Source organism: Ostrinia nubilalis, chromosome 30 (genome assembly GCF_963855985.1).
Source record: "Ostrinia nubilalis chromosome 30, ilOstNubi1.1, whole genome shotgun sequence".
Lineage (NCBI taxonomy): Eukaryota > Metazoa > Arthropoda > Insecta > Lepidoptera > Crambidae > Ostrinia > Ostrinia nubilalis.
The window spans coordinates 4,701,993-4,726,537 of NC_087117.1; the positions used below are offsets into that span (position 1 = coordinate 4,701,993).

The 24,545-nt window shown below is 41.1% G+C and overlaps 1 protein-coding gene across 1 annotated transcript; it reads right to left on the reverse strand.

Annotated features, from left to right (window-relative positions):
- Positions 1–2,603: 2,603 nt before the first annotated feature.
- LOC135086160 (modular serine protease-like) lies at positions 2,604–23,804 on the reverse strand. Its single transcript, XM_063980963.1, has 17 exons — positions 23,688–23,804; positions 21,198–21,237; positions 20,063–20,179; positions 19,409–19,540; positions 19,271–19,324; positions 18,650–18,766; positions 17,776–17,907; positions 16,768–16,951; positions 15,201–15,271; positions 13,184–13,392; positions 12,986–13,051; positions 12,491–12,634; positions 6,830–6,994; positions 5,815–5,939; positions 4,973–5,149; positions 4,023–4,182; positions 2,604–3,259 (listed from the first exon to the last, which is right to left on the reverse strand). The coding sequence occupies exons 1-17, from the start codon at positions 23,719–23,721 to the stop codon at positions 3,069–3,071; spliced, it is 2,118 nt and encodes a 705-aa protein (XP_063837033.1). The 5' UTR covers positions 23,722–23,804; the 3' UTR covers positions 2,604–3,068.
- Between the last annotated feature and the right edge of the window lie 741 nt (positions 23,805–24,545).

Below are 24,545 nucleotides of genomic sequence, written 5' to 3' on the forward strand. Positions count from 1 at the left end.
AAGATTATAAGCACTTTGTATTGCACAAATTACTAATAGTCCCGTCCAGCCCCTTGTGTTAAGCTAAATAAGCTTGGGTTACGGGTGGGCTCACACAATAGTCGTGCGGCATCATGGATCAAACTTGTTTGAATCTCACTGCTGTTGTTCGTATGCGACTGGTTAGTTAGTAAATCACCCTAATTATTGACACCTAGCTCACGAGATAGGCTAAAATTATAATAATTGTACAGTGTGTCTGGTCACCAGTGTCCGACCCGTTAGGGCGCAGGAATATGATCAATTTAATCGACAAATCCAGTATTAAAAAATTACAGCTATTTTAATTTTTTTAGTTTCTGAGTCCGGATGGATTCATTTATTTACCAAATCTACCGATGTACAGGACCTAGTCCCGTAACTTCTACCTCACAGCTATTATACGTGTACTCAACCACTGAGATAGTTAACAATAGAGACAATAAAATAACTGAAAGTTTCTGACTTTCAGTTATTTTATTGGTTCTGGAGTGAAGGCGTAGGTCATCCCTAGCTTTGTTCCTACCGTGACGAGTGGGAATTTTTCTAAAATCTCAAGATGGACTGACTGAAGATAGCAGGAAGACGCTGGGTGCAGGCCACTATCAACTGGGCGATGTGGAAATCATTAGAGGAGGCCTTTGTTCAGCAGTGGACGTCCAGTAGCTAAAATGATGATGACGATGTTTCCTTACAGTATCCAATTCAATAGGCAGAAACTAAACGTAAACGAAGTGTCGCCTCTGTAATGGTATCATTATCTATAACTCATAATATTTCGTGCGCTGTTGGATGACAGTTTTAAACTAGAGATGGGTAATTTTTTTATCGAATTAGAAAATACCAGTTAACGATTCTCAAGGCGATTATCGATTACATTACATTTTAATCGGGAAAAAAAAAATTAATGGCTTAAGCATCAGTATGAAGCCCATACGCACTTGTAGCACAAGTAACACGATTAGCCTCAGTCCCCTCAGTTGTGAATTCGGAATCGCCAGTTGTAATTTTAAAATCGCATCAAAGAGTGAAGTAACTAACACCAAAAAACGGCAGAGCGAAGTGATTTCGAATGTTTCAACTGCTACGTTTTGTCACTTGTCTAGGAGGGCTAATTTTAGTCTAAGGGAGGGGAGCTTAGATTACATTACAGGAAACGCACAATATAATAAAAGAAAATAATAATAATAACGCTTATGTCGACAAGGATGCGTCGAACGAGTGGCTGAAACGAGGTGAGCTTTTCCCCGAAACGGAGGCTTTCATGCTGGCTATCCAAGATCAGGTAATAGCCACAAGAAACTACAGGAAACACATCACTAAAGAACTACAAACAGACCTTTGCCGACACTGCAATAGCGCGCCAGAGACAATACAGCATATCACAGGAGCCTGCAAAGCATTAGTACAGTCCGACTACAAACACCGGCATGATCAGGTAGCCTCCATAATACACCAGTACCTCGCATATAAACTTAAATTCATTACTGAAAAAGTACCATATTATAAATACTCACCCACAAACGTATTTGAAAACAGAAAATTTAAGCTGTATTGGGACAGGACACTATTTACTGATAAAACGATACATTTCAATAGACCAGATATTACATTCCACGACAAAACGAATAGCACAGTTTACTTAATAGACATAGCAATCCCCAACTCGCATAATATCCAAACAACCATTTCCGGAAAAATTACTAAATATCACGATCTAGCAATACAATTAAAAACCCAATGACGCGCACAAACCATCCACGTAATTCCCATAGTTTTATCGTCTACAGGAATAATACCAAAATTACTAAAACAAAGCTTTGAAATGTTAGATATCCCGAGCAATCTGATCTACAGGCTTCAAAAAGCCTCAATACTGAACACCTGCCGCATTACGCGTAAATTTTTATCCACAGGTTCCACAGCTCTTCACCCTATGACGCTTGGCTGAGGCCCGCGCCATAGGTCAAAATACCCGTCTTTAAGATGGAGAAAGATAGAATCTTTGAAACAAAATAATAATAATAATAAATACTCTTTATTGTACACCACATAAAAAGAAACAGAAAGAAAATAATAAGAGAATAATGTAAGTAGCTGAACCTTTTTGCTATTGAGCACCATGAAAATTTAACACAATTTAGCCGATTTGTTTATTTTCACAATCGTTTCACAATGTATGATGAGGCGACCGCAGGAACGTCACTATTCGTGCAATCCTATCAATGAAGTACGACATTTTCTGGTGCAGATTTTATCGCCATAAATTATGAAACTTGATAGGTAGTCATGGATTTGACTGACAGCTGTCCGTCAAATTCCCGCCCCGCACCCCGCACTGTACATATTTTGTTCGCGATGTCTGTTCTATACGTAGTAATATTACTTCAATGCCTCAGATATCTTTTATCTGAAGAATAACCTTGTCATTTTGACATATTTCCCATGCTGAAACTGTCAATGTGCCAAACTTATTCTTCATATAAAAGTTATCTGACGATTGAAAAATCAGCCCTAACTAGACTAACTATTCAAATTAAAAATAGTTTCTTAGGTATTTTTATTTTTTATAATAAAAAATTAAATTGCAACATAAAAATCCCTTCACTTCTTTTATTTCCTTTAGTCACGTTATACACATACAAATACACATAACAAATGTTTTGTTAAATAAAAAATAATTAAAGCCGGGTCCAGATGGGTGTAATGTGTAATATAAATTAACGTGTAATGTAACACGAATTCTACGTGTGGACGGCACAACGAGCATTACATGTAAAGTGCTGTCCGTACTATTTTCATTACATTACACGATACATTCCATTACGCGTTACACCCGTCACCCGTCTGCTTAAGAAGAGAAAGTTTCTCTCTCTGTCCATATGGAAAGCTCACATGCCTTCATGAGTTGCAAGAACTCCAACCAACGTTGGTCTGCCACAATAGATCAAACCTGGTCGAGTTGGCGCAAGTAAAGGCCCAAAAACCAATAATAACCAACGTTGGTACCAGCATTGGTGGTAACGTGAGGCACTGATAGATACGTAAACCTAAATGTATTCTTTGATGAAATTCTCATGGCGCGAGATCTGTGTGAAGGTGGTGAGCCAGTTAACATTGCACAGGTGGTCGTCATCGGGAGCGGTGGACGCGATGCCTCTAAGGTAGTATCGGATCGTCCCCTTATCGGATTCGGGGAAGGCCAGCCCGCCGCCACTGTCCCCTTTGCATAATGCTGTCCCTGAAAATGAAAAAAATATGATGTACTAGCGGCCGCCCACGACTTCGTACGCGTGGACCCCGTTTTACTCTCTTAGGGGTTGAATTTTGCAAAATATCATTTTAGTGAGCACCTACGTTGTAAAAGGAACCCCCGTGCAAAATTTGAGACTCCTAGCATTTGTAGCTTGTAGTTTCTGAGATTTCGTGATGAGTGAGTGAGTGAGTCAGTCAGTCAGTCAATCAGTGACCTTAGAACTTGTATGCCTCAACGTCCATCAAATCTACGAGCTATGTGCCCAGGACCAGGAGCGCAGGACCGGTCTTTATGGAAATCCTTGAGGGAGACCTTTGTCCAGCTGTGGACGTCTTTTGGCTGAAAGAAACGAATGAAATGGAGAGATTTGGCTTACAGTACCCACTGTGACCAGACGGGTTAGTCCACCTAGTGGGTGGACGTCCCACGCTGCGTTTTACGGTACGCTGCCTCCACTCCAGAACCTTGCTGCCCCATCGGCCGTCAGTTCTACGTACGGTACGGTTTACGGATCTCCTCATTTCTGATTCGATCTCGTAAAAAAACATATAGCCCTTTCCATAGCACGCTGTGCAACTTTGAGCTTCACTCATCATCATCATCATCTCAGCTACAGGACGTTCACTGCTGAACATAGGCTTTCCCAAATGCTTTCCATGCTGCCCGGTTGGTAGTGGCCTGCGTCCAGCGCCTTCCTGCTGCCTTTATGATGTCGTCGGTCCACCTTGCTTGTATGAGCTTCACTCACCATTTTCATAACCAGCGCAGATTTTGTCTCCAGTGATATACGTCGTGAAGCCAGGAGGGGCCTTCGACTGGCACTCCTCGATAGAGACGTAGGGCAGGTGCAACACTTGGAGGGTTGGGGACTCTGGACTATCCGGACCGGTTAAGCCCCAGCCAGCCACCTTTTGGTGAAAGAAAGAAACATTTATTGCTATGGACATCACAAAAAGACAAAAATAAATGATAAAAAGACAGAGGTAACATAATAATGGTAGAGAAACGCCCGTATTCACAAACGATGCTTGCTTAAGTGAAGCAGCAAATCGAACGCACAGCGTTGAATAGAGCTCTGTGATTGATTCGTGTCACCCTGTGCCACTGCCCACGCGCTCTGTGAGACCTCACAGTAATGTTTGTGAATACGAACGAAAGTGAGCTGAGCAGTGCTACCCTGTCGCACAGCGATGGGACTCCACTCAGCATATGCCGTGGCCCACGGTGAGGAAGGCCACGGCGCTGGTTTTCAGTGTGCCCTATGATGTTGACGTTCTCAAAATTTGTTGTTTCGTGCCCACCCCAGAAATCCTTAGCAGTAGTAATTTTACATACTAAGGCTGGGTTGCACCATCTTGTCAAAAATCTGTCAAACTCCATACAAAAACACCGGTTATCGTAATAGTTACGGTTAGAGTTAGGTAAGGGGTATCCTCGGTGACGTTTGGCGTCTCAAAAAAAACCTGAATTAACGGGACTATTCCCACCTCTCATTCCCACCGCTGCAACTCCTGTGTAGCCAGGATCTACAGCTTGACCGCCAATAAAAACCCAACCATTGAAGGTCAAAGTTCGTCCCGGGGGAAAGTAAACTGTCATTGGACCCGCAACGAATTAATCAGAAGAACCTCAGTTCTTTCAGGCTTTTGGACTAACGCTTACGTTAGACCAAAAGCCATGATAAAAAGTTGTGATTACCTTTCCCAAGCTCTGTTCTCTCAGCTGTCGCTTCTCAAACAAAACGCCGAAATCGACGCACACCGGCCGAACATAAATGGAATAGGTTATAGTAGTTTTTAATATGAGTATAGCGATGTCTTCCTGATAGTTTGTGGCTCCACCGAGAAAATGAGGGGGTAGTTTTATGTCTGCAACCTGCAAAGAAGAGCAATGCACACCTTATTCTCTACCATTCTTGTACGTCTTCTTTCTTTTTTTCAAGCAAGAGCTGAAAATCAGTGTTCTGCTCATTTTTAGAGCAGTGTCTACACTGAGCTCTCTGCTTTTTTGCATCGCTGCGGCACACTTACACCTTAGCGCAGGATTTTATATTTTGTTTTTTGTAATGTACTATATCTTTCCTGTTACTCCTGTGTTTATTAAGCTTACTTGCCTAAATTGACATTTATGACGTGACAGAGGATATCTCAATAACACCCACCCGTGCCGCTGCCCTACCTCAGGCACTGACTGAGCGAGACCTAGGTAAGGTAGTCTATGGTCTAGGTGGCAAGACTACCTGCTCCAGACGTAGAGTTGCCGGGTTCGATTCCCAGTGGGCTAATTTAAAAAAAAAAAGGGGGTTTGGTTGGTGATTTTACCCAAGTATTTCAAGGAGTAAGATTTAACCTGTTCTATACCCTTGAAAAGGAAGCTGACAATAGTGACTGATTTTTTTGCGCTCTCGTTTCACCGCCGCAACTCCTGTGTAGCCAGGATCTACAGCTTGACCGCCAATAAAAACCCAACCAGTGAAGGTCAAGTTTGTCCCGGGGGAAAGTTAAAGGTACCTCAATCGGGTTGATAAAAGGCGCACTTACATCAGACTTCTGTACTCTCTTATCTTCTTCCAGCATCCACGGCCGGTATAGTTTGCCCAGCGCCACAGCATAGTTGCTTGCAGGCTGCTTTTTTCCTATGGTGTTGTTCCAGAAGCAATGGGCGGCTGGAAAAAGATATTCCTTCTTAATCTCGTTATTTCATACTTGATTGTTGGACGTGAGAAAGAAAGAAAGTGATGCCGTGTGAGTAAACTGATGTCACGTCGAAATGATTGCAAGTGAAGGATTTTCTCTAATCAGGGGCTTAAAAACCTGCGACCGCTGGAGCCAATACATTCCAGACTGCTCGATATGAACAATAAATAATCTGGACTGGATTTTTATACCCCTGGTATAGATGTACTCACCCGAAGGGGTGCGATGGTGAGGGACCTCCTCGTGGTGCACCCTGGGCAACGTCCGCGTGGTTTGTTCACGCGGGCGGCCAACTTCTCACCTGCGCGGCAGGTCTCGTCAACTCGGCGAGCCTGTCGGGCAACCCGTAACCCACAATTGAGTGGGCCGGGGGCCGTCGAGGCATTAGCCCGGGCCACGATGCAGGGGACATCTTTAAAAACCCCCACAGGTGGGGCCCACATTCTTTGGAGGGAGGGCCGCTCTCGGTTCTTCTCTGATCAGCAAAGCTGACTGAGCAGCGGCATGGAGCAGACTGTAACCCGCTACGACGGGCCAGGGGTCTTGTTGTACCAGGACCGAGAGGACAAAACCTCTATAAAAAATAACTGGAGGAGGGGATTGGGGGTTCCCTCGAAACCGGAGAGGCTTGCTCAAGGGCCTCTAGCTTGAGGCGGAGCTGTGGACGAATGTCCAACTCCAACTAGGACAATAACTCGCGGCTCCGTTTCTTTCGGCTCTGGTGGAAATCGTCGGGTTTTAGTTGGAAGGCCCGGCGTTTAGTGGGTAGGCGAGGAGAGTCCCACATAGCCCACTGGCCGTCCCCATCGACCAGTGGGTATGCACAAAGCATTTCCCGACGTAAAAAAAATGTACTCACCCGAAATGACAACTTTAGCGCTGACCAGAGACCCGCCGCAGATCTGCCTGTACGGCGTCGAGGTCGTCCTGTAAATGCCGGCGTGCCACGGCAACTCCGCCGTCATCGCCGCCACGCCGCCGGCGCCGGAAGTTAGACTGTGTTTAAAGGGCACCACGCCGCATTCTGTAAAGACACGCCAAATAAAAATAGCATACAGAACATGGTTGATTCCCTTGGTCATCACAGACTGTCATGCAGCAGAAGTGCCGGGAGATATTCCCGTCACGCCAGCCTCAATGACATCATACGCAGGTCTCTTGCTAGCGCTTCAGTACCGGTAATTCTTGAACCAAATGGCCTGGTTCGAAGTGATGGTAAGAATGTGCGTGTGAACTGAGTGATCTTTTAAAAAAACTGGACAAAGGCCAAGGATTCCACAACGACGAACGGTCTTGCGCTGCCCGCACGGGCTGGAAGACGTAGTGTGGGCCCCACTTACTAGGTAGACCGACAATATGGTGAAGGTCGCGTGCCTGTATGTGTTTATTGCCCTGAAATAAATAAATAAACACATACTTTTTATTTTTTATTTATTTATTTAGGAAAACCAGGGTTTTACAGTGTGTAATAATGACATAAGATAGGCAACAAGCTAACCACTTATAGGTTCCTACCAGTAAAAAACAATTTAAACAGTTAGTGACATACCTCATAGACGTAGCAGGAAGGTTCTGGATGCAGGCCGCCACCAACTGGCCATTGTGAAAACCTCAGATCATAGAAGGGAATAGATGTGAAACGGGGGCGTGGCGCGTGTCTCCGCGATATGCCCAGAAACGAACATCGCCCGCGACGCCAGGTTAGTCGCGATTCAGTCGTACTGAGGAAATGTTCTCCGATATTGTTGGATAATGCGTCGTAACGTGCAATAACATAAGTGAAACGAAGAACTACAGGAACAATGAAGTCATTTACCACATGTAAGTATTGCAAATCCATTGGTATTTTGCTTATAAATAAAAAAAACTAAACATTTTTACGAACGAATTCAGTGCCGTGACATTTACTGCGATTTCGAAATTAGTGGTGATAAAAATTCAAACACGTTGTACATTGACGATTTAGTTAGCAACCACTTTATGTCATGATGCGTAACTACTGCGCAATGTATTTTATTTCTTCCGATATCCACTGACGCGTGAAAATACACAGTACGGCCGCATGTGCCGGTCGTAACATAGTGCAGGGCTCGTGTTCTAATACGGTTTCCTATTATCGATAAATAGAAGTAAATTATTATTTTCTATTTTCTAATTTTGAATGAAAAAATCATGAGTTGCTTGCGATTTTTAAGTTTTTACAAAAACAATAACAATAGTAGAAGGGATTAGTAACTGTCAACTATGTAATTACTATAAGAGCTGGTTGAAAGCCTAATATAGGCATTATTTTTGATAAACATAGGCGGTACGAATTTCGCCATAATTAAAAAGTTAATGCGCGATAGTAGTTAATAATAATTACAGTGATCCTGTTATTATTATTAAAGTAAAATAATAATATATTACCAATATTGTAAATACTGGTAAAAATCGCAAGTACCTACTTAACCCATGACTTTTCATACAAACTTTGTCAGTCTATAACTTCTATACTCCATCGATAACGACATTGAGCTTTGCTTTGGGTAAATTAATATAAGGTAACTTCATTAAATTTAGTCCCAATAATTGATTCTGAGTTTTTCGTCCATACAAAATGGAACTGACTCCTTTATGCAAAAATCGTTAAAGAACATAATAATAACGTATAATAATAAAAAGGTTTTCATACAAGCATTTTTTAAACCAATTTCGAGCCTTGCCCCCAGGATTTAAAGTATCGATATCTTATCGACTCCATTTTATCTTTCTTCTCTCTAATTGCTTTTTTCAAAGTGTGCGTCACGTCACGCGGCCATTGATTGGCCATAAGGCACGCCTTCTGGCCAATCACAGCACTTTTAAGCCGATTGCACATGTTGTCGTAGACTCTCAGTCGCTTTGTTTTTACACAGTTGAATGTGTGTGTGGGAGCTGTGGTGGGGGAAATGTGGGGACACTGGTTCTCGTTGTAGTTACGCGCGACTTCGCGCGACTTCATATCTATTCTCTTTCTATGATCTGAGGTGAAAACCATTGGGTAGTAGGGAATTTAGTGCAAGAACCCCTCCACTTTGGTATAGAAGGCTCATTTTTGCAACAGTGGTTCTTTGGGTGCTCCTGAGTGGATTTCCGTCGGTAGACATCGGGAGCCCCCCCTGTGGTAGCAGGGGGAGGGGGGGCAAGTTTCCTTCCGCCGCGCTTCACTTTAAGGCCCATATCTTCAAAACTATGGGTATTAGGGCAAGTGTGGTATCATTTTCGGATAATTAAAGGATGGCGAATTCATTTCTAGAACAAACTTTTTGCCTTTTCATACAAAAAAATTGAAATATTGAGTAAAATTCACAAAAACCAAAAAGTATTTTTTTAAATAAACGTCGTTTACTTTTAAACCACTGGAGATAATCTAATAAAAAAAATATGACCTGAAAGCTACATTTATCAGGGTTATAAAAATATAACATTGTATGGTACTATTTTCGCAAAAAGTAGGTGAAAAAAAATTTTTCTTCAGGACACAGCGGGCGAATTTTATTGCGCATCGGAAAAAAATATTTATTTTATCCATGAATTCATACTATTTGGTTCATAAGCAAGCAAGTATTATTATTTTAGAATTTATTTAGAGTTGCTGGCACATCAATCTACCATAATTTGTATTTTTTCGTCAATTGATTTTGAACTCTATGTGTGAGACATAAGGTTGAAAATAGCTTAAATACATTTTAATATTGAAAATATCATAAGAAGAAAGCACTATATAAAGAACTTTAATTTGTCTAAACGTCTTAATGATTATTATTATTTTAATTAACACTTTTATTTCTACATACAATTGTACCAGTGATTTAACGGAAAGGTAAGTGTGAGGAAAATGAGGTTTCACAATCATAGTACAGGATATATTTTTAGCACAAAGGTTACGGCTGTGACCGTTTTAGTTGTTTTTTTCAGACAGCACCAGCTTCTGCACTACTTCTTGCACTTACATCTCACCATTTCCAGGCAAGCCTCGGCAGCTACGGGAAACCGGTCCATGTAGGCTCCATCTTGCTATTGGCTCTGGTCCACCCCCAACCAGTCGGGTAAAGGGAAGACTGAGTCGGTTGCTTGCAACTAATCCTATACGCGAACCCCTTGGATTGATCTAATAAGTAAGTGGATAGATCTTGAACAAGGGATGACTAAAAAGAGGACCAAAATCCCAACAGAACAGCCTAATCTGGTTTACTGATAGCTCAAAGTCACGAAGACAAAGAACGCCCCGGGTGCCAAGCATCAGAGGGTGACACATGTCGCACAGATTAGTACTCACTGGCGCATCTGCATAACAAGTCTGCGGTCTATGTCATTGTCTTTCAATCTTGGAATCGGTAGGTAACCCCAAAATCGTGGGGGTTACCAGAGGGTGCCTTAGGACTTACGCCGCCACTGTAAAGATGGCCTTGGGAACGGGAACGGGCGACTACTGTAAACACTTCGAACATAGTGAACGCTTAAGGAGGTTTGCTACAGTGTTTCAAGCTGAATTCTATGCTATGATATGTGTGCACTAAAGAACAGGGGTGTAAAAAACGCAATATTTACATCCTGATCCACAGCCAGGCAGCACTCAAACAAAAAGCCATCGCCTCAGTGAAGGTTGAGTCTAGAATTATTCTAGATAGATGAACAAACTCGGAAGGCATGAAAGTGTCCCTGATGTGGGATGCCTGGACATACACGGATCAAATGCAATGGGAGAGCCGACAGTCTAGCGAAACTAGGGTCAGAGGCGATACCTATTGGGTCAGAACTGATACTTACCTTTATCTAACGGCATACCTCATGGCCATAATATGGCCATATCCAAGAATCACAGTGCTAAATGGAAAAGCTCCAACGATATAAGATAAACCTCTCCAAATCATTCCTAAATGGAAACACAAGGTCATGGAGAAAACTCATTAAACGGAAATAAAAGGTACCTAAGCCCAAGCAATTACTGGTACGCAAACTGGGCATTATGGAACGAACCACATGTCCCACAAAATAGGCCTAACAACAGAAGACAGCTCTCGAGCATGTGGAATACATGTGGGGTCCATGAATCAATACTGTAAGGATGGGTCTGCTTGGGTCTGCATATCCGGCATCAAAAGACTTAGAAGGCTTTCACTCAGACGCTTAATTCACCTAATGGATAGGATTTTTTTGGATGATAGGGAATAAAAAAACGGAGCATAAAGATCCTAATGGGTCGCTGTGGACTACGCTTAGACCTAGCTTAGCTTAGGCCCTACATAAGATGATAACCCAGACATCAGCAGCAGCTTTGTATCAGCCTTGACTACTGGCAGTATATCAAGGGATTCGCGTACAGGATCAGGTGCAAGCAACCGACTCGAGTCTTCCTTTTACCCGACTGGTTGGGCTTGGGGGTGGACCAGAGTCGATAGCAAGATGGAGCCTACATGGACCGGTTTGCCCGTAGCTGCCGAGGCTTGCCTGGAAATGGTGAGATGTAAGTGCAAGAAGTAGTGCAGAAGCTGGTGCTGTCTGAAAAAAACAACTAAAACGGTCACAGCCGTAACCTTTGTGCTAAATATATCTCCCGTACTATGATTGTGAAACCTCATTTTCCTCACACTTACCTTTCCGTTAAATCACTGGTACAATTGTATGTAGAAATAAAAGTGTTAATTAAAATAATAATAATCATTAAGACGTTTAGACAAATTAAAGTTCTTTATATAGTGCTTTCTTCTTATGACATTTTCAATATTAAAATGTATTTAAGCTATTTTCAACCTTATGTCTCACACATAGAGTTCAAAATCAATTGACGAAAAAATACAAATTATGGTAGATTGATGTGCCAGCAACTCTAAATAAATTCTAAAATAATAATACTTGCTTGCTTATGAACCAAATAGTATGAATTCATGGATAAAATAAATATTTTTTTCCGATGCGCAATAAAATTCGCCCGCTGTGTCCTGAAGAAAAATTTTTTTTCACCTACTTTTTGCGAAAATAGTACCATACAATGTTATATTTTTATAATCCTGATAAATGTAGCTTTTAGGTCATATTTTTTTTATTAGATTATCTCCAGTGGTTTAAAAGTAAACGACGTTTATTTAAAAAAATACTTTTTGGTTTTTGTGAATTTTACTCAATATTTCAATTTTTTTGTATGAAAAGGCAAAAAGTTTGTTCTAGAAATGAATTCGCCATCCTTTAATTATCCGAAAATGATACCACACTTGCCCTAATACCCATAGTTTTGAAGATATGGGCCTTAAAGTGAAGCGCGGCGGAAGGAAACTTGCCCCCCCTCCCCCTGCTACCACAGGGGGGGCTCCCGATGTCTACCGACGGAAATCCACTCAGGAGCACCCAAAGAACCACTGTTGCAAAAATGAGCCTTCTATACCAAAGTGGAGGGGTCTCCATACAAATCATTGCACTAAATTCCCTACTATGGGGGAGGCCTATGTTCAGCAGTGGACGTCCTAAGGCTGAAATGATGATGAAATAAACAGTGACTGACCTGGAAGACAGCGAGCCGTGTAGTCCCAGCTGCCCGCTTCGCAGTGCATATACGGTAGGTTCCCGTTGTAATAGTAATTTGGAGCCCGGCAGTCAACCCGGATAACTGTCCCGGTCGGCTCATACTCGCCGCAAGGCCTGAAACCTGGATATTAGACGAGAATCATCATCAGGTCATTTAGACTCCACTGCAAGAGGAACCTGTTAAGGCAAATGGAAGACAAAACCTACACTCCTATTCCCTACTTTTAAAGCCACTTGATAATGTGTGTGATTGGGTTGGGTTAATATTAAACATCAAAAGTCAGTCAAACTTCATGCAAAAAACACTGGTAACCCAGCGGTGGATATTTATTACAGACTTAAAAAAAGTTGGTGCAACTTAATCTTAATACTATGAAATAAAAATTAATTCTGTGTCCTACAGGCAGAGGGCCCTTTCATTTCGATCAACATCGTCACAGTATAGATAGATTCCTAAACTAAGTTTACTAACCTTCAGAAGTGCCAGCCAGCAGACAGCGGTAAGTCACGCTCTGGTCTTTGTTGAGTCTGCAGATCTCTGTTCCGTGAAAGACATTGTTTTAACGCATTATATTAACGTGATAATAACAACACAAACAATACAGGTCCAAAAATCGTTCCCTGAGGAACCCCCGCAATATCTTTGTTCACTTATCATTTGGATACTTACTAACGCAATCTCCCACTTCAGGTGACCAGGCGCCTTCCAAACATACCCTTTCTGTTGTGTCACCGATGATACTGTAGCCAGGGTGACACGTGACGTTGTAGGCTATGGTAGGGAAGGCTTGACCAGGAACCGCGTTAGGTTTGCCGATGACAATGTAACTGCCGTGCTCTGGGTATGGTGGTAGTACACAGGCGCCACCTGGTGCGGGACTGAGGAAGAAAATAGAAAGAAAGAGAGGAATAGCTTTATATTTTTTTTCTTTCTTATAGAACAAATTAATGCTTTTATTTTATATTGCTTACTAAACCTATAAGTGACGGATAATTACGATTTCTCACACGTTTTTCATTGTATATATTGCTTGTGTAGTCATAAAAGTATTTTCTAGTTTCGTGCCAAGATTTTGTATTTGAAAAAAAAAAAAAGGTGGCGTTGATGGTATCCCTTTCAGCACAGAATAATACGAAAGTGCGTAGTGCCTAGTGAATTGGTAAATCAATTTTACCGCGCCAAGACGCTTCCAATCGATCGTACGGTTCGATATATTTGCTATTTTTCATACAAAAACTTTCAATGGCGTTCAGTCGGTGCTGTGTTGAGGGACAAAGATGGACGTGTACCTGACTACGGGAGGCGTGAAAAGTATTAATTTATTTAAATTACTTCTTTTGTAAATTTCAATGAATTTTGTGCGTATTAATTTAAATTATATCATTAAAAAATATAATTCGCTTTAATTTTACAAAAAGTTAGATGTAGCCGAGTACCAGGTACTCCTAAAGTTCTACAGCACGAGCGTGCATGTCGGGACGATGTTTGAATTTTTGGTAATGTAAGTAATGGAAACCTTTCGAATCTTTTAAAGGCCTGAACATCAGATTTACTCTAGAATAAACTCAAGAATGTCTCCGAGACACATAACCACCAAATAGTACAAATCCGCTGTAGAAAATACAGCCACCAGTGAAAATGTCTAGAGGATATCAGGATTCTAGTACCAATAGATGAACCAAAATGATCCCTTTTATGAAAATATCTAACCCCATGTGTTATTGAATAATAGCCTCGATATCTGGGATTAAAAAAAAAAGATATTACTAAAAACGAAAGCTCATGTTCAATTTTAAGATGCTACTACCCCCAAAATTCAGGTTTTGACAGAGTTCTAGGTTAGGGCCATGAGCTATTTTTGAATTTTTTTGCAGAAATTAGTATCTAATTACGATGTCATGTCTTTATGAAGAATAATAAATCTAAAATGTCTTTTTAAATTAGTTTAAATTGTAATTGTAATGAAATAGCTAATCATAGGTTCATGACGGATTGATACGATCGTGCGGGGGGGGGGGGTTAAGGGGGTTAAAGTCACCCCCTAAATTTTTTCGCTATTTTTCTCTACTTACTAAGATCCTAAAGACCCCAGAAACTAACGCGATTTTTTAGAAATCGTCAAATTTTTCTCTCGTGCTGAAAGGGGTATGTTCATGGTATCCACGAAAACGCGCCCCACCAATTTTTGGTCGAGGCACACGAGGGAAGCGTGGGGTGCGGAGAGTTTAATCCGAGTAATCCGAGCGTCATTATTGTAGTATGCGTGTATGTACACTCATGGATAATTTTAGCGTGTACCGATAACACTCAAACATTAGCGGAAGAATGGTGGGGCGCGTCTTCGTGGATGAAACTGATTTTATTTTATTTTATTTTATTTAGGATAACAAACAATTGTACAATTCAGATATGCAGTAAAGTTATACATCGACATTTAGTTATTGTACAACCCGCACCGCTATCCCCATCTTACAAACATGCTTTGCCTCTTTGCACCACTAGCTGATCTATGGAAATGAACAGAACAATCAGTGGAGCCCACGGCCACGGATACCTCTATTCATTCCCACAAATCATTTAAATTGGAATTTTCCAAGTGAACAGAGTTATTTATATAAACAGTCAGACAGTTAACACAGCATAATAATATTTTTAATATTATTCTGATGAAACGATCTATACTCACGTGGAGTTTGGATGCCAAATTCTGTTGCACAACTCGTCCGATTCATCGGAACCATCCACACAGTCTTGTTTCTGAAACATTTTAGAAGTTTTTATTTGTAATAATATTATGTGATCAGGTAAGAATAGAAGAAGTAAAATAGAAGTAAGAATCAGTACAAGAGGTATTTAAAGATTTCTACATAAGTTGTGTATCGGGCTGAAATTTGGCATGCAGGTAGATATTTTTATGACGTGTAGGCATCCGCTAAGAAAGGATTTTACGAAACTCCACCCCTAAGGGGGTAAAACGGGATCCACGAAGATCTACGAAGTCGCGGGTGGCCGCTAGTAAAATTATATAAATAGCTTTTAACCCTAGAGTGCTCGCGCTATGAGCATTTTGCCGCCCTCGGCAAAAAAATCGAGTTATTTTCTACACGATGCGTTTGTTAAAGTCAAGCGTTTCAGTAGCTGCCTCCCCATACTTCACCTCCATGTATTAGAAATTAGAAGAAATTTAGTGCGCAGGTGACCGCAATAGAGAACGATTGTTGAACGTATGTCACGTTTTGCGGTAAATTGCTCACTGCGCGACTACTGACGTAAGTAAAATTTGTGTGTCTGGTTTTTAGTGTAGTTGGAAGATTATTAGTTTTCATTGCGTATAATGTTGTTTTGACATTAATGACGTCATAACATTAATAATTACTATTAGTGCTTAATTTATTTCATGTCGTTTTCGGTAAAGTTCACGTAAGATACAAAAAATGAAAAAACAAGGTAGATGTCGGATTTCGAAGAAGCTGGTGCACTAAAATTAGTGGAAAATGTATACTAAAGTTATGAAGAAAGTAAACATAGTCATTACAATACTGTTATAGAACAATCAGCGGCAGAATCTGAAGATGATGTGCCAAGGGTGCAATAGTTGTGCAAATTTTCTGTGCAACGCACATTAAATGCACATGTATTGTGACAGGCCTGTTTTGTTGAAGCACATGTCATATGTAAGGAAAACCTTTAAAAGTGTGCTAATAAGTTTAATATTTGATGATGTATGTAGGTAAAAACAATAGTGTTTCTAAGATTTCTATAAATATTTCCTAACATTTCGAAAATATTTTTTTTTCTTTAAATTTTAACCACAAATCTTTAATAAGCGTCATTTTCTAATAGTGTATGCTTTATTCTATCATTTTTAACTGATTTTCATATTTTTAAACTGTTATTTGACACACAACCGGACTTTAAATTTGGGCGGCAAAATGCTCATACGCGAGCACTCACATTTCACGGAAAGGCGCGACTACTCTAGGGTTAACCACCAAGCTTTATGATTTACTAAAATTATGTTTAGAAAAAGCTAGTTATAAAGGCCATTTGCAAAATATTCTCAAGAATAAGCCTACAGTTTTTTAGATGCCCAATTTGCAATAATTTTGAAGGGGTCACTGTAGGGAAATTATTATAATAATATGAATACCGTACCTATGCGCGTATATGGAGGGAGGGGGATGACACTAATCCCCCCCCCCCCCCACCTGATGTGAGGGTGCGGTCCCCCCTCAATAACCTAAAATGCTTACCCCATTGCAATCCGCGCCCGGGTCGACGCAGGCGCCATACGCGCACTGAAACAGATGCGTGCTGCAGATGTTTCCAGCGCATGCGCGCACCGTCTCGTCAGACCCGTCGCCGCAGTCGCTGATGCCGTCGCAGAGAAGATACGCCGCTATCTTCTGCCCGTTCTGGCAGTGGAATTTACCTCCGCTGCAAATTCAAAGTGGATTGGCCACACTTTCCGAAGGGATCCCGATCACATCCCCAAGCAGGCTCTGGATTGGAACCCCCAAGGAAAACGCAAACGTGGTCGCCCCAAGCAAACTTGGCGGCGCACTGTGGCAGACGAGGCGAAGAAGATCGGCAAGACTTGGAGGGAGATTAAACGGGAAGCTTAACACGGAACGCGATGGAGGACTGTTGTGGACGCCCTCTGCCTCATCTAGGGGACATAGGACCATAAGGCAAGTAAAGGCCGGCAACGCACCTGTAACGCCCCCGGGACTACATAATTATTTTTTTGGGCGCCAGTAATTACCTACTTACCATCAGGTGATCCGTCTGCTTGTTTGCCTCCTAAACTATCCTGTTGATGATTTGCCCTTTCCATAATTTTATCATTCAGTAAAAAACATTTAGGATAGTTTCATTCCGACCGAAATTAACGCGGGTGAAGCCGCGGGCAACAGCTACTTTAAATAAATTAACGTAATAATCGGTGAATTGACTCCTGTCCTACGTCTTCCCACTCGTAGTCATCACTCGAGAAATTTTCTGCCCCAGCCCTAGCGGCCATCAGCTCTGTGAGCTATGTGCCTCGCCCACTGCCACTTGGTTTTAGTGCTCTGCGGGCTATGTCAGTCACTTTGGTTCTCCTGCGGATCTCCTCATTTCTGATTCGATCACGCAGGCATAGCACGCTCCATCGTCCTTTGGGTGACATGAGCCTTCTTATGAGGCCCATTAGTAAGCGACCAACTTCGATAAAGAGGTCAATGGTCGAAAAGATGACGAGAAAATAAAAAAAACCTTACCTAACCGCAGTTTCGTTGCGGCAAATGGGCAGCAGCTCGTCAGAATTGTCAGTGCACTCCTTGAGTCCGTTGCAGGGTGCCCTACTGTCTACGCATGCGCCGTAAGTGCAGCGGAACCAGCTGGAATCGCAGCTGAAGAAGAAATCCAAATTTTAGGTAAAGCTACATAATAATGAGCTACACGTCCCAAATAAAGCTTACCCTACCACTGGCTGGTGCTAAGAAGAAATGGTGGTAGAAACTCAGACACTCAGTTCAACTTAATAATTGGGTATCTTTGATACTAAGATAATCAAGAAATCCAAGACACATTAAAAATTATGTTGTGTTCTTCTGTAAAACACACCCTGAAAATTGAGTTAGTTTTCAATTTGCTGTAGAATTCGATTTTTTGTTGCCAGTTGGGTATGACACTAGTGAAGACGAAGGCCAAGATGCTGGTTTTCAGTGTGCCCCAATTTCAACACGCTTTTATAAGGCGTCGTGTATGTAACTAACTATGTAATGGAATCTAAGAATCTGAATTACACCCACTTCTAATAAATTCTTGTATCATCATGATACTTTTCAATTATAATGTAGGTATGTAGATTAGATCACAATACAATATTAAGGTACCTACCATTGAACTGGTCTGATGATGGGACTGGAAGTTGGCCATAGGAACTCCTAAACTCATCGAGTTTGGGTTCTCTGGATTTGTCTTTTCGAGCACTTAAGTGCTAGATGATATCCAGTGTCCTGATGATAAATGCTAGATGGTGTCCTTTTTGGCCTTTTAGTGCAGTAATTAAAAGCGCGATATTAGTTTTTTTTTTACTATAATTTATTTGCCATATTAGACCACTATGAGAAGAAAGAAGAAGTTACTTACACGGTGTTTCTGCACAAAGGGAAGGTTTCATCGCTGCCGTCTGGACAGTCGCGGATCCCGTCACATTTCCCGTAGAAATCTATGCACGTCCCGTAACGGCACTGCCACTCGTTTTTGCTGGAAAAGTCATTAAATATTTTCAAAAATTGTGGCGATAGTTCTAAGAGGGTGAATGCAGGCCAGTTTTTGAAACCAACCGGCCATTGTGGAAATCATTGGGAATGGCCTATGTTCAGCAGTGGACGTTCCATGGCTGAAATATGATAATGATGTAAGAATAGGGATATTACCTGCTTTATTGGTATGCATACGGTTGGTGATGTAGGCATGTAACAGTGATGTTCTTAAAATCGTATTTTACAAAAGATTGGGTGTAGTAAGCCTATAAGAAAGAAAGAAACATCTATGGACATCACACATAGACAAAAAATGTAACTAAAAAAAAGACAGAGGTAACACATAAAACATAACAATGGAAAAGAAAGTAAAGTGAGCGGTGCCACCCTGTCGCAACAGCGATGCCCATCGCAATGGGACACCACTCAGCATATGCCGTGCCGTGGCCCACGGTGAGGAAGGCCACGACGAGGAGCCTAAAACAAGGACGGGTTCTGAACTCACCTGCATCCCGCTTGTCTTTTCCATCGTCCCGAAACATCACGCTTATCCCGGGTCCTACGGATAAGAAAAAAAATCGAAAATCATATTATTTTGCTTAGTGTTTTGATCGACCAGAAACCAGTAGCATAAGGTACTTACGAAAAGGCTTTGGTCTTGTTATTGCATCTAGTTGAAGCTTCGTCATCATCAGCACAGTCTTCTACACCGGTGCAGAGAGCCGAGCGATCTACGCATGCGCCGTAGTGGCATCTGTACGCGTTGGGTGGACACCTGAAATTGGTTTTATTAATTTATTAATTAATAGCTGCACCATGGTTGTTGTCTTGGTCTTATCCATAGAACATTTCAAACTATTTGCGCCAGAGGCAAACTCACATAGAAAAAGGATTTTCCGTTTTTTTTTTTTTAGCTTTTTTAATAATTCTGAAAACATTGCTCGTCATTTTTACCATCCTTACAAAAAATAGTGAAATAATCTGTCAAGCCGTGCTTGAGTTTTTGACTAGAGTAAGTATGACGTATTAAGACACAAACAAAAGTTTCTTCGAGGTAACTGCCAGGCCAGCCTTTGGGCAACCAATTGTCGTTCTAAGCCTAAGTATCCAAGATCTTTCAAAAATTGACTTGCCCTCAGTAAAGCACCGTCTCTACATTTTTTCATCCCTCAGTTAAATTAGCTTAATTATTAAGAACGTTACGTTTTTATTTTCTACGATTTCAAAATAGTTTCTATGTCTAAGAAACTAATTCTTACTTATTAATGGGAAATGGATTCTCCTCCAGCCTACTTACTGATTCCCGCTGCACAGCTCTACCGTCTCGTCGCTAGCGTCGGGGCAGTCCCTGATACCGTCGCATTTGCCTTTAATGTTGATGCAGAGTCCGTTTTTACACTGCCATTCATTCTTGCTGAAAACAAAAGTATTTAAATTGTTTTTTGATATTTCGGCGTTTTGCTTTTCTTGATGATATCGTCACGGCGACTAAGGGAATATGCGAACATAAGGCCTCCCCAAAGTGTCTGATTATCGTGGGGAGTGCAGGCTAAATCCTCGATTTTGCCTTTGATAAATTAGAGAGGGACGTGCTCCTGCAGAAAAGATTAAATGACCTGATGATAATGATGTTTTTTTCTATCCACAACGAGGAAGCTCTTGGCCTGTATCTCACCTGATGTTAAGTGACGATCAGGTCGAAGGTGGAAGCGAGCTTCACCCGGAATCTTCAACCACGGAGGAACTGGCTATCTTACCTCTAACTGCCGGAACACAACAATGCTGTTAACATGGTTGTTATGGCGACAGACTTAGGTAAGATGGTGGTAGCTAGCCAGGCGGACTTAGAATAAGCCCTACCACCAACCAAACCGAACAGAAAAACCTGCCCCCACTGGGAATCGAACCCGGGATCTCTGCGTCTGAAGCAGGTGGTCTTACCACTAGACCACAGGCGGCTTCATGATGAATGTGAAAAAGAACAACCTAGTGCAAGTCGGCACTATTATAACATCCACTGCTGGACAAAGACTAGTCCCTCGCTACCGCGCTTCCCGTAACCTCTACTAAGATCGTCGGTCCACTAAAGAGTGAGAGGCCTGCCTATAGTACGCTGGAAAACGTCTTCAGGTATACGGTCGTTGTGGAAATCCTTGGGAGAAGCCTTTATTGTCCAGCAGTGGACGTCCTTTGGTTGGATTTGGGTTGTATGGGAAACGCAGCGTGGTACGTCCACCCACAAGGTGGACCGACGACGTCATAAAGGTAGCAGGAAGGCGCTGCATGCAGACCGCTACAAACCCTGCGATGTGGAAATCATTGGGCCTATGTTCAACAGTGGACGTCCTGTTGGCTGACATGATGATGATGATGATGATGATGATGATGATGATGATGATAATGATGACGTTGTAACAAACGATGATTTTTACCTGCATGGCGATTGTGCTGCATTCACCGTCAAACACGAGGCTAAACAGGATAAAATTGTATAGTTAATTGAAGTATTGGAGTACGGGACTATTCCCACCGCTGCAACTCCTGTGTAGCCACGATCTACAGCTTTACCGCAATAAAAACCCAACCAGTGAAGGTCAAGTTTGTCCCGGGGGAAAGTTAAACTGTCATTGGACTCGCAACGAAATTAATCAGAAAAATATAGGAGTTCGAAGGTTCAAACTGCTCTCCAGTTCAAGCGAATGACAGGTGAAAAAATAATGGTATTTAATGGTTACCTAATTACGAGTAATATACCTAAATTGTTGTTTAAAATTTAAAAGCGGGTAATGTTTAAAATGTTTGAAAACCTATGATCAGACTAAAGCCCGGTCTGCGAGCACGTAGAATTTTGTCCAATGACCCCAAGCTACCCACCAACCTTAATTATATTGCTGTCGCGACTGTGCGACGGGCGCCCGCAGTGAGTGTGCGAGCGCGACAGCAACGCGCGCCATTTTGCAGCGCGCGAGCAATATGGATGGGTAGCTTGGGCTCATTGGACAAAATTCAACGTGCTCGCAGACTAGACTATAGTAATACTTATTTAAGTACAAAGCACATGCAATTTTGACTTTTATTGTTGTGATCCCAATAAAAGCAAAAGTAATTAAGCCAAATTAAAACTTCCTTGCAGAAATTAAGTTAAGTACGTAATACCTAAAAACTACGTCTTAAACAGGAAAAAATATACTTACTTAATGAAGTATTGGAGTAGTAAGATAAAATGTGAAGACAATTTGCAATTATACAGGAAAATTAATACCTACTTAGCTAATAAAACATAATTAATTATTTGTGGCAAACAAACAACAACAAAGTGGACCGACGACATTATAAAGGCCGCATAATACAGGGTGTCCCAAAATTTGCACGTCACACTGACACTGAAGGTAAGACGCATCGAACAACTTAATTATGTCCATAGAAAAGATTCATAAGTTTTATGATAGTGACAATAATATCCTACTTTGAATTTTCGCGCGTTAGTTAAGATACATTTTACCTTATAGGGCTTACGGCCGAATACTGAAACGCTACTCAAATCTTTCACTCAGCTGACGGGCTCCTAAATTTAAGTATCCTTCAATTTTAAATGGTATTCTCCAACGCCACTCAACGGATTTGAAGCCGTGATCAGCTAAGCAGCTCTCAAATGTTTACATAATGGCAACATTTACCAAAAAAAGTATGTTTTCATTTACACAAATGATAACTTTGCGTTTTTTATCCATTACACGCAGCATCGTTTGTTTATGTATTGTCTTTTATGGAAATATACTCAATCAACTTAACATAGAACAGTTTATTTTTAGTTTCTATTATATATAAATCTCGTTTTGTCCTATAAAAAAATTAATGCTTGCATTTTTATTTAATTAAAAAAATAATTTTAAAGGTGATACTTTTTATTGTTGAAATCTATTAAGTGGCGAATGGCGATCGTGGACCGAAACGTAACCACAATTGACATTTATCATTGTTGACAGAGCATCAAATAAATTGACAAATCAACAACTCTTGGAAATGCTGCTATGCGATGTCCCCTTATTCCTCAGAAATAGGCATGTTTATGTATTGCGATTTCATAGCAGCTATTTTGGTTGTTACTTCGTGCACTATACGATGCACAGTTGGCTGTTAGATGTGGAAGATATCACCTAGTACACGTTCATAACTTCCCGTTGCGTAGAACAGTAGGGTTATAATAAGTATTTTTGGTCCACTGGTTGTATGGCGTTTGATGAGGGGTTTCAAAGAGCTTCCAAATTATGAATCCAGAAACAACACCGTTTCTTTAGAGACGCGGAACCTCGCTCGGAATTGCATGTCATTATAATAATATTTTTCAATAGCGTTCAGCCTTATTGCGTTCCTGCGATTAGATCTAGGTATTTCCTCAAGGCTCGAAAGAAATGATAACGATGACACACATTATTTACCACTATTTAGGTCGATTTAGGTATAAGAATAGGATTTAAGATACCGGGCAAGCACTCTCAAATTTAACAGCTGCTTAAGACGATTTGACAGTTGTTGCTTAGCGTTGAATGGCGTTTCAGTATGCGAAAATTCATTTGAGTGGCGTTTAAGTGCAACTTAATTTGAGAGGTGCTTACAAATTGAGAACTGCTCAGATATTGTTTTGAGTATGCGAAATGTAAGTTTAGGAGCTGCTTAACTATTTGAGAAGCCGTCAAATATTTAAATGGCGTTTCAGTATTCGGCCGTTAGTCTTCAATTATTATCATAAATCATTTCATACCTTCAAGTAAATTTTAGTCTTGAAACAAAATTATTCAATAGAAAAAAGCAAATAATTTGATTTATTTTTCGATTTTTACTTAAGAACGAGTAATAGAGCCATTTAAAAAAATAAATTATCATCGAAGTGACTAACTAAATTACATAATAAACCAACTTACCGCAAAATATGAGGAAAAAGTAAAGATTTAACATTATCACAAAGAATTAAACAAGTGTTCAACGCATCACTAAATAAAACACAACCAAAACGCGATAGTACCTAGTTAAATATAAATTGTCATTTTGATACAAAATGACCTCAGCGTCTGTGCGAGACGAGAAACCCGTCTTCACTGAGCATGTACTATAGTTTTTAGTGTTTATTTCTCAAACCAGTATTTAATTGTTTCTATTTCCAGCTATTTATGCGTACATGTGAAATTAACGCCCGTATTCACAAACATTACTATGAGGTCTCATAGTGCGCGTGGACGCACAGGGTGACACATGAACCGATCACAGAGCTCCATTCAACGCTGTGCGTTCGATTTGCTGCTTCACTTAAGCAAGCATCGTTTGTAAATACGGGCGATAGAGTTGGTTCCGGCGTTTCTTCTCAGCACTTGCGTTTGTTTCGAGACAAAACTAAAAATAAAGAGACAAAAGTGCCCCTTAAGAGCTAATTGGTCTAGTCTAAACTGAATAAAATATGTTGATTGCAAATAAAATTGGAGCTTGAATTAGACTTCTTCTTCTTATTCGTTACGCTCTTGGCAGAGCGGTCGTGGTCACGTTGAGGCGTTGCTCACATCGGTTGTAGAGGCGGATACAACTCTCCGCACGATCTCCCGCCATCTCTCTCTGTTGGCAGACTGTCTGGTGCAGTCACATACGCCGTCGGTAAGACGCTAGCAGTTTAAACGAAAATAATACAAGCCATTTTCCTGTGATGCGGATTTCGAAACGGAAGGTCCGCGTGCGTGTAAAATCACGCTGCTGCTTGCACGGAGGACAAAGATTTCGTATTGGCAGCGTCA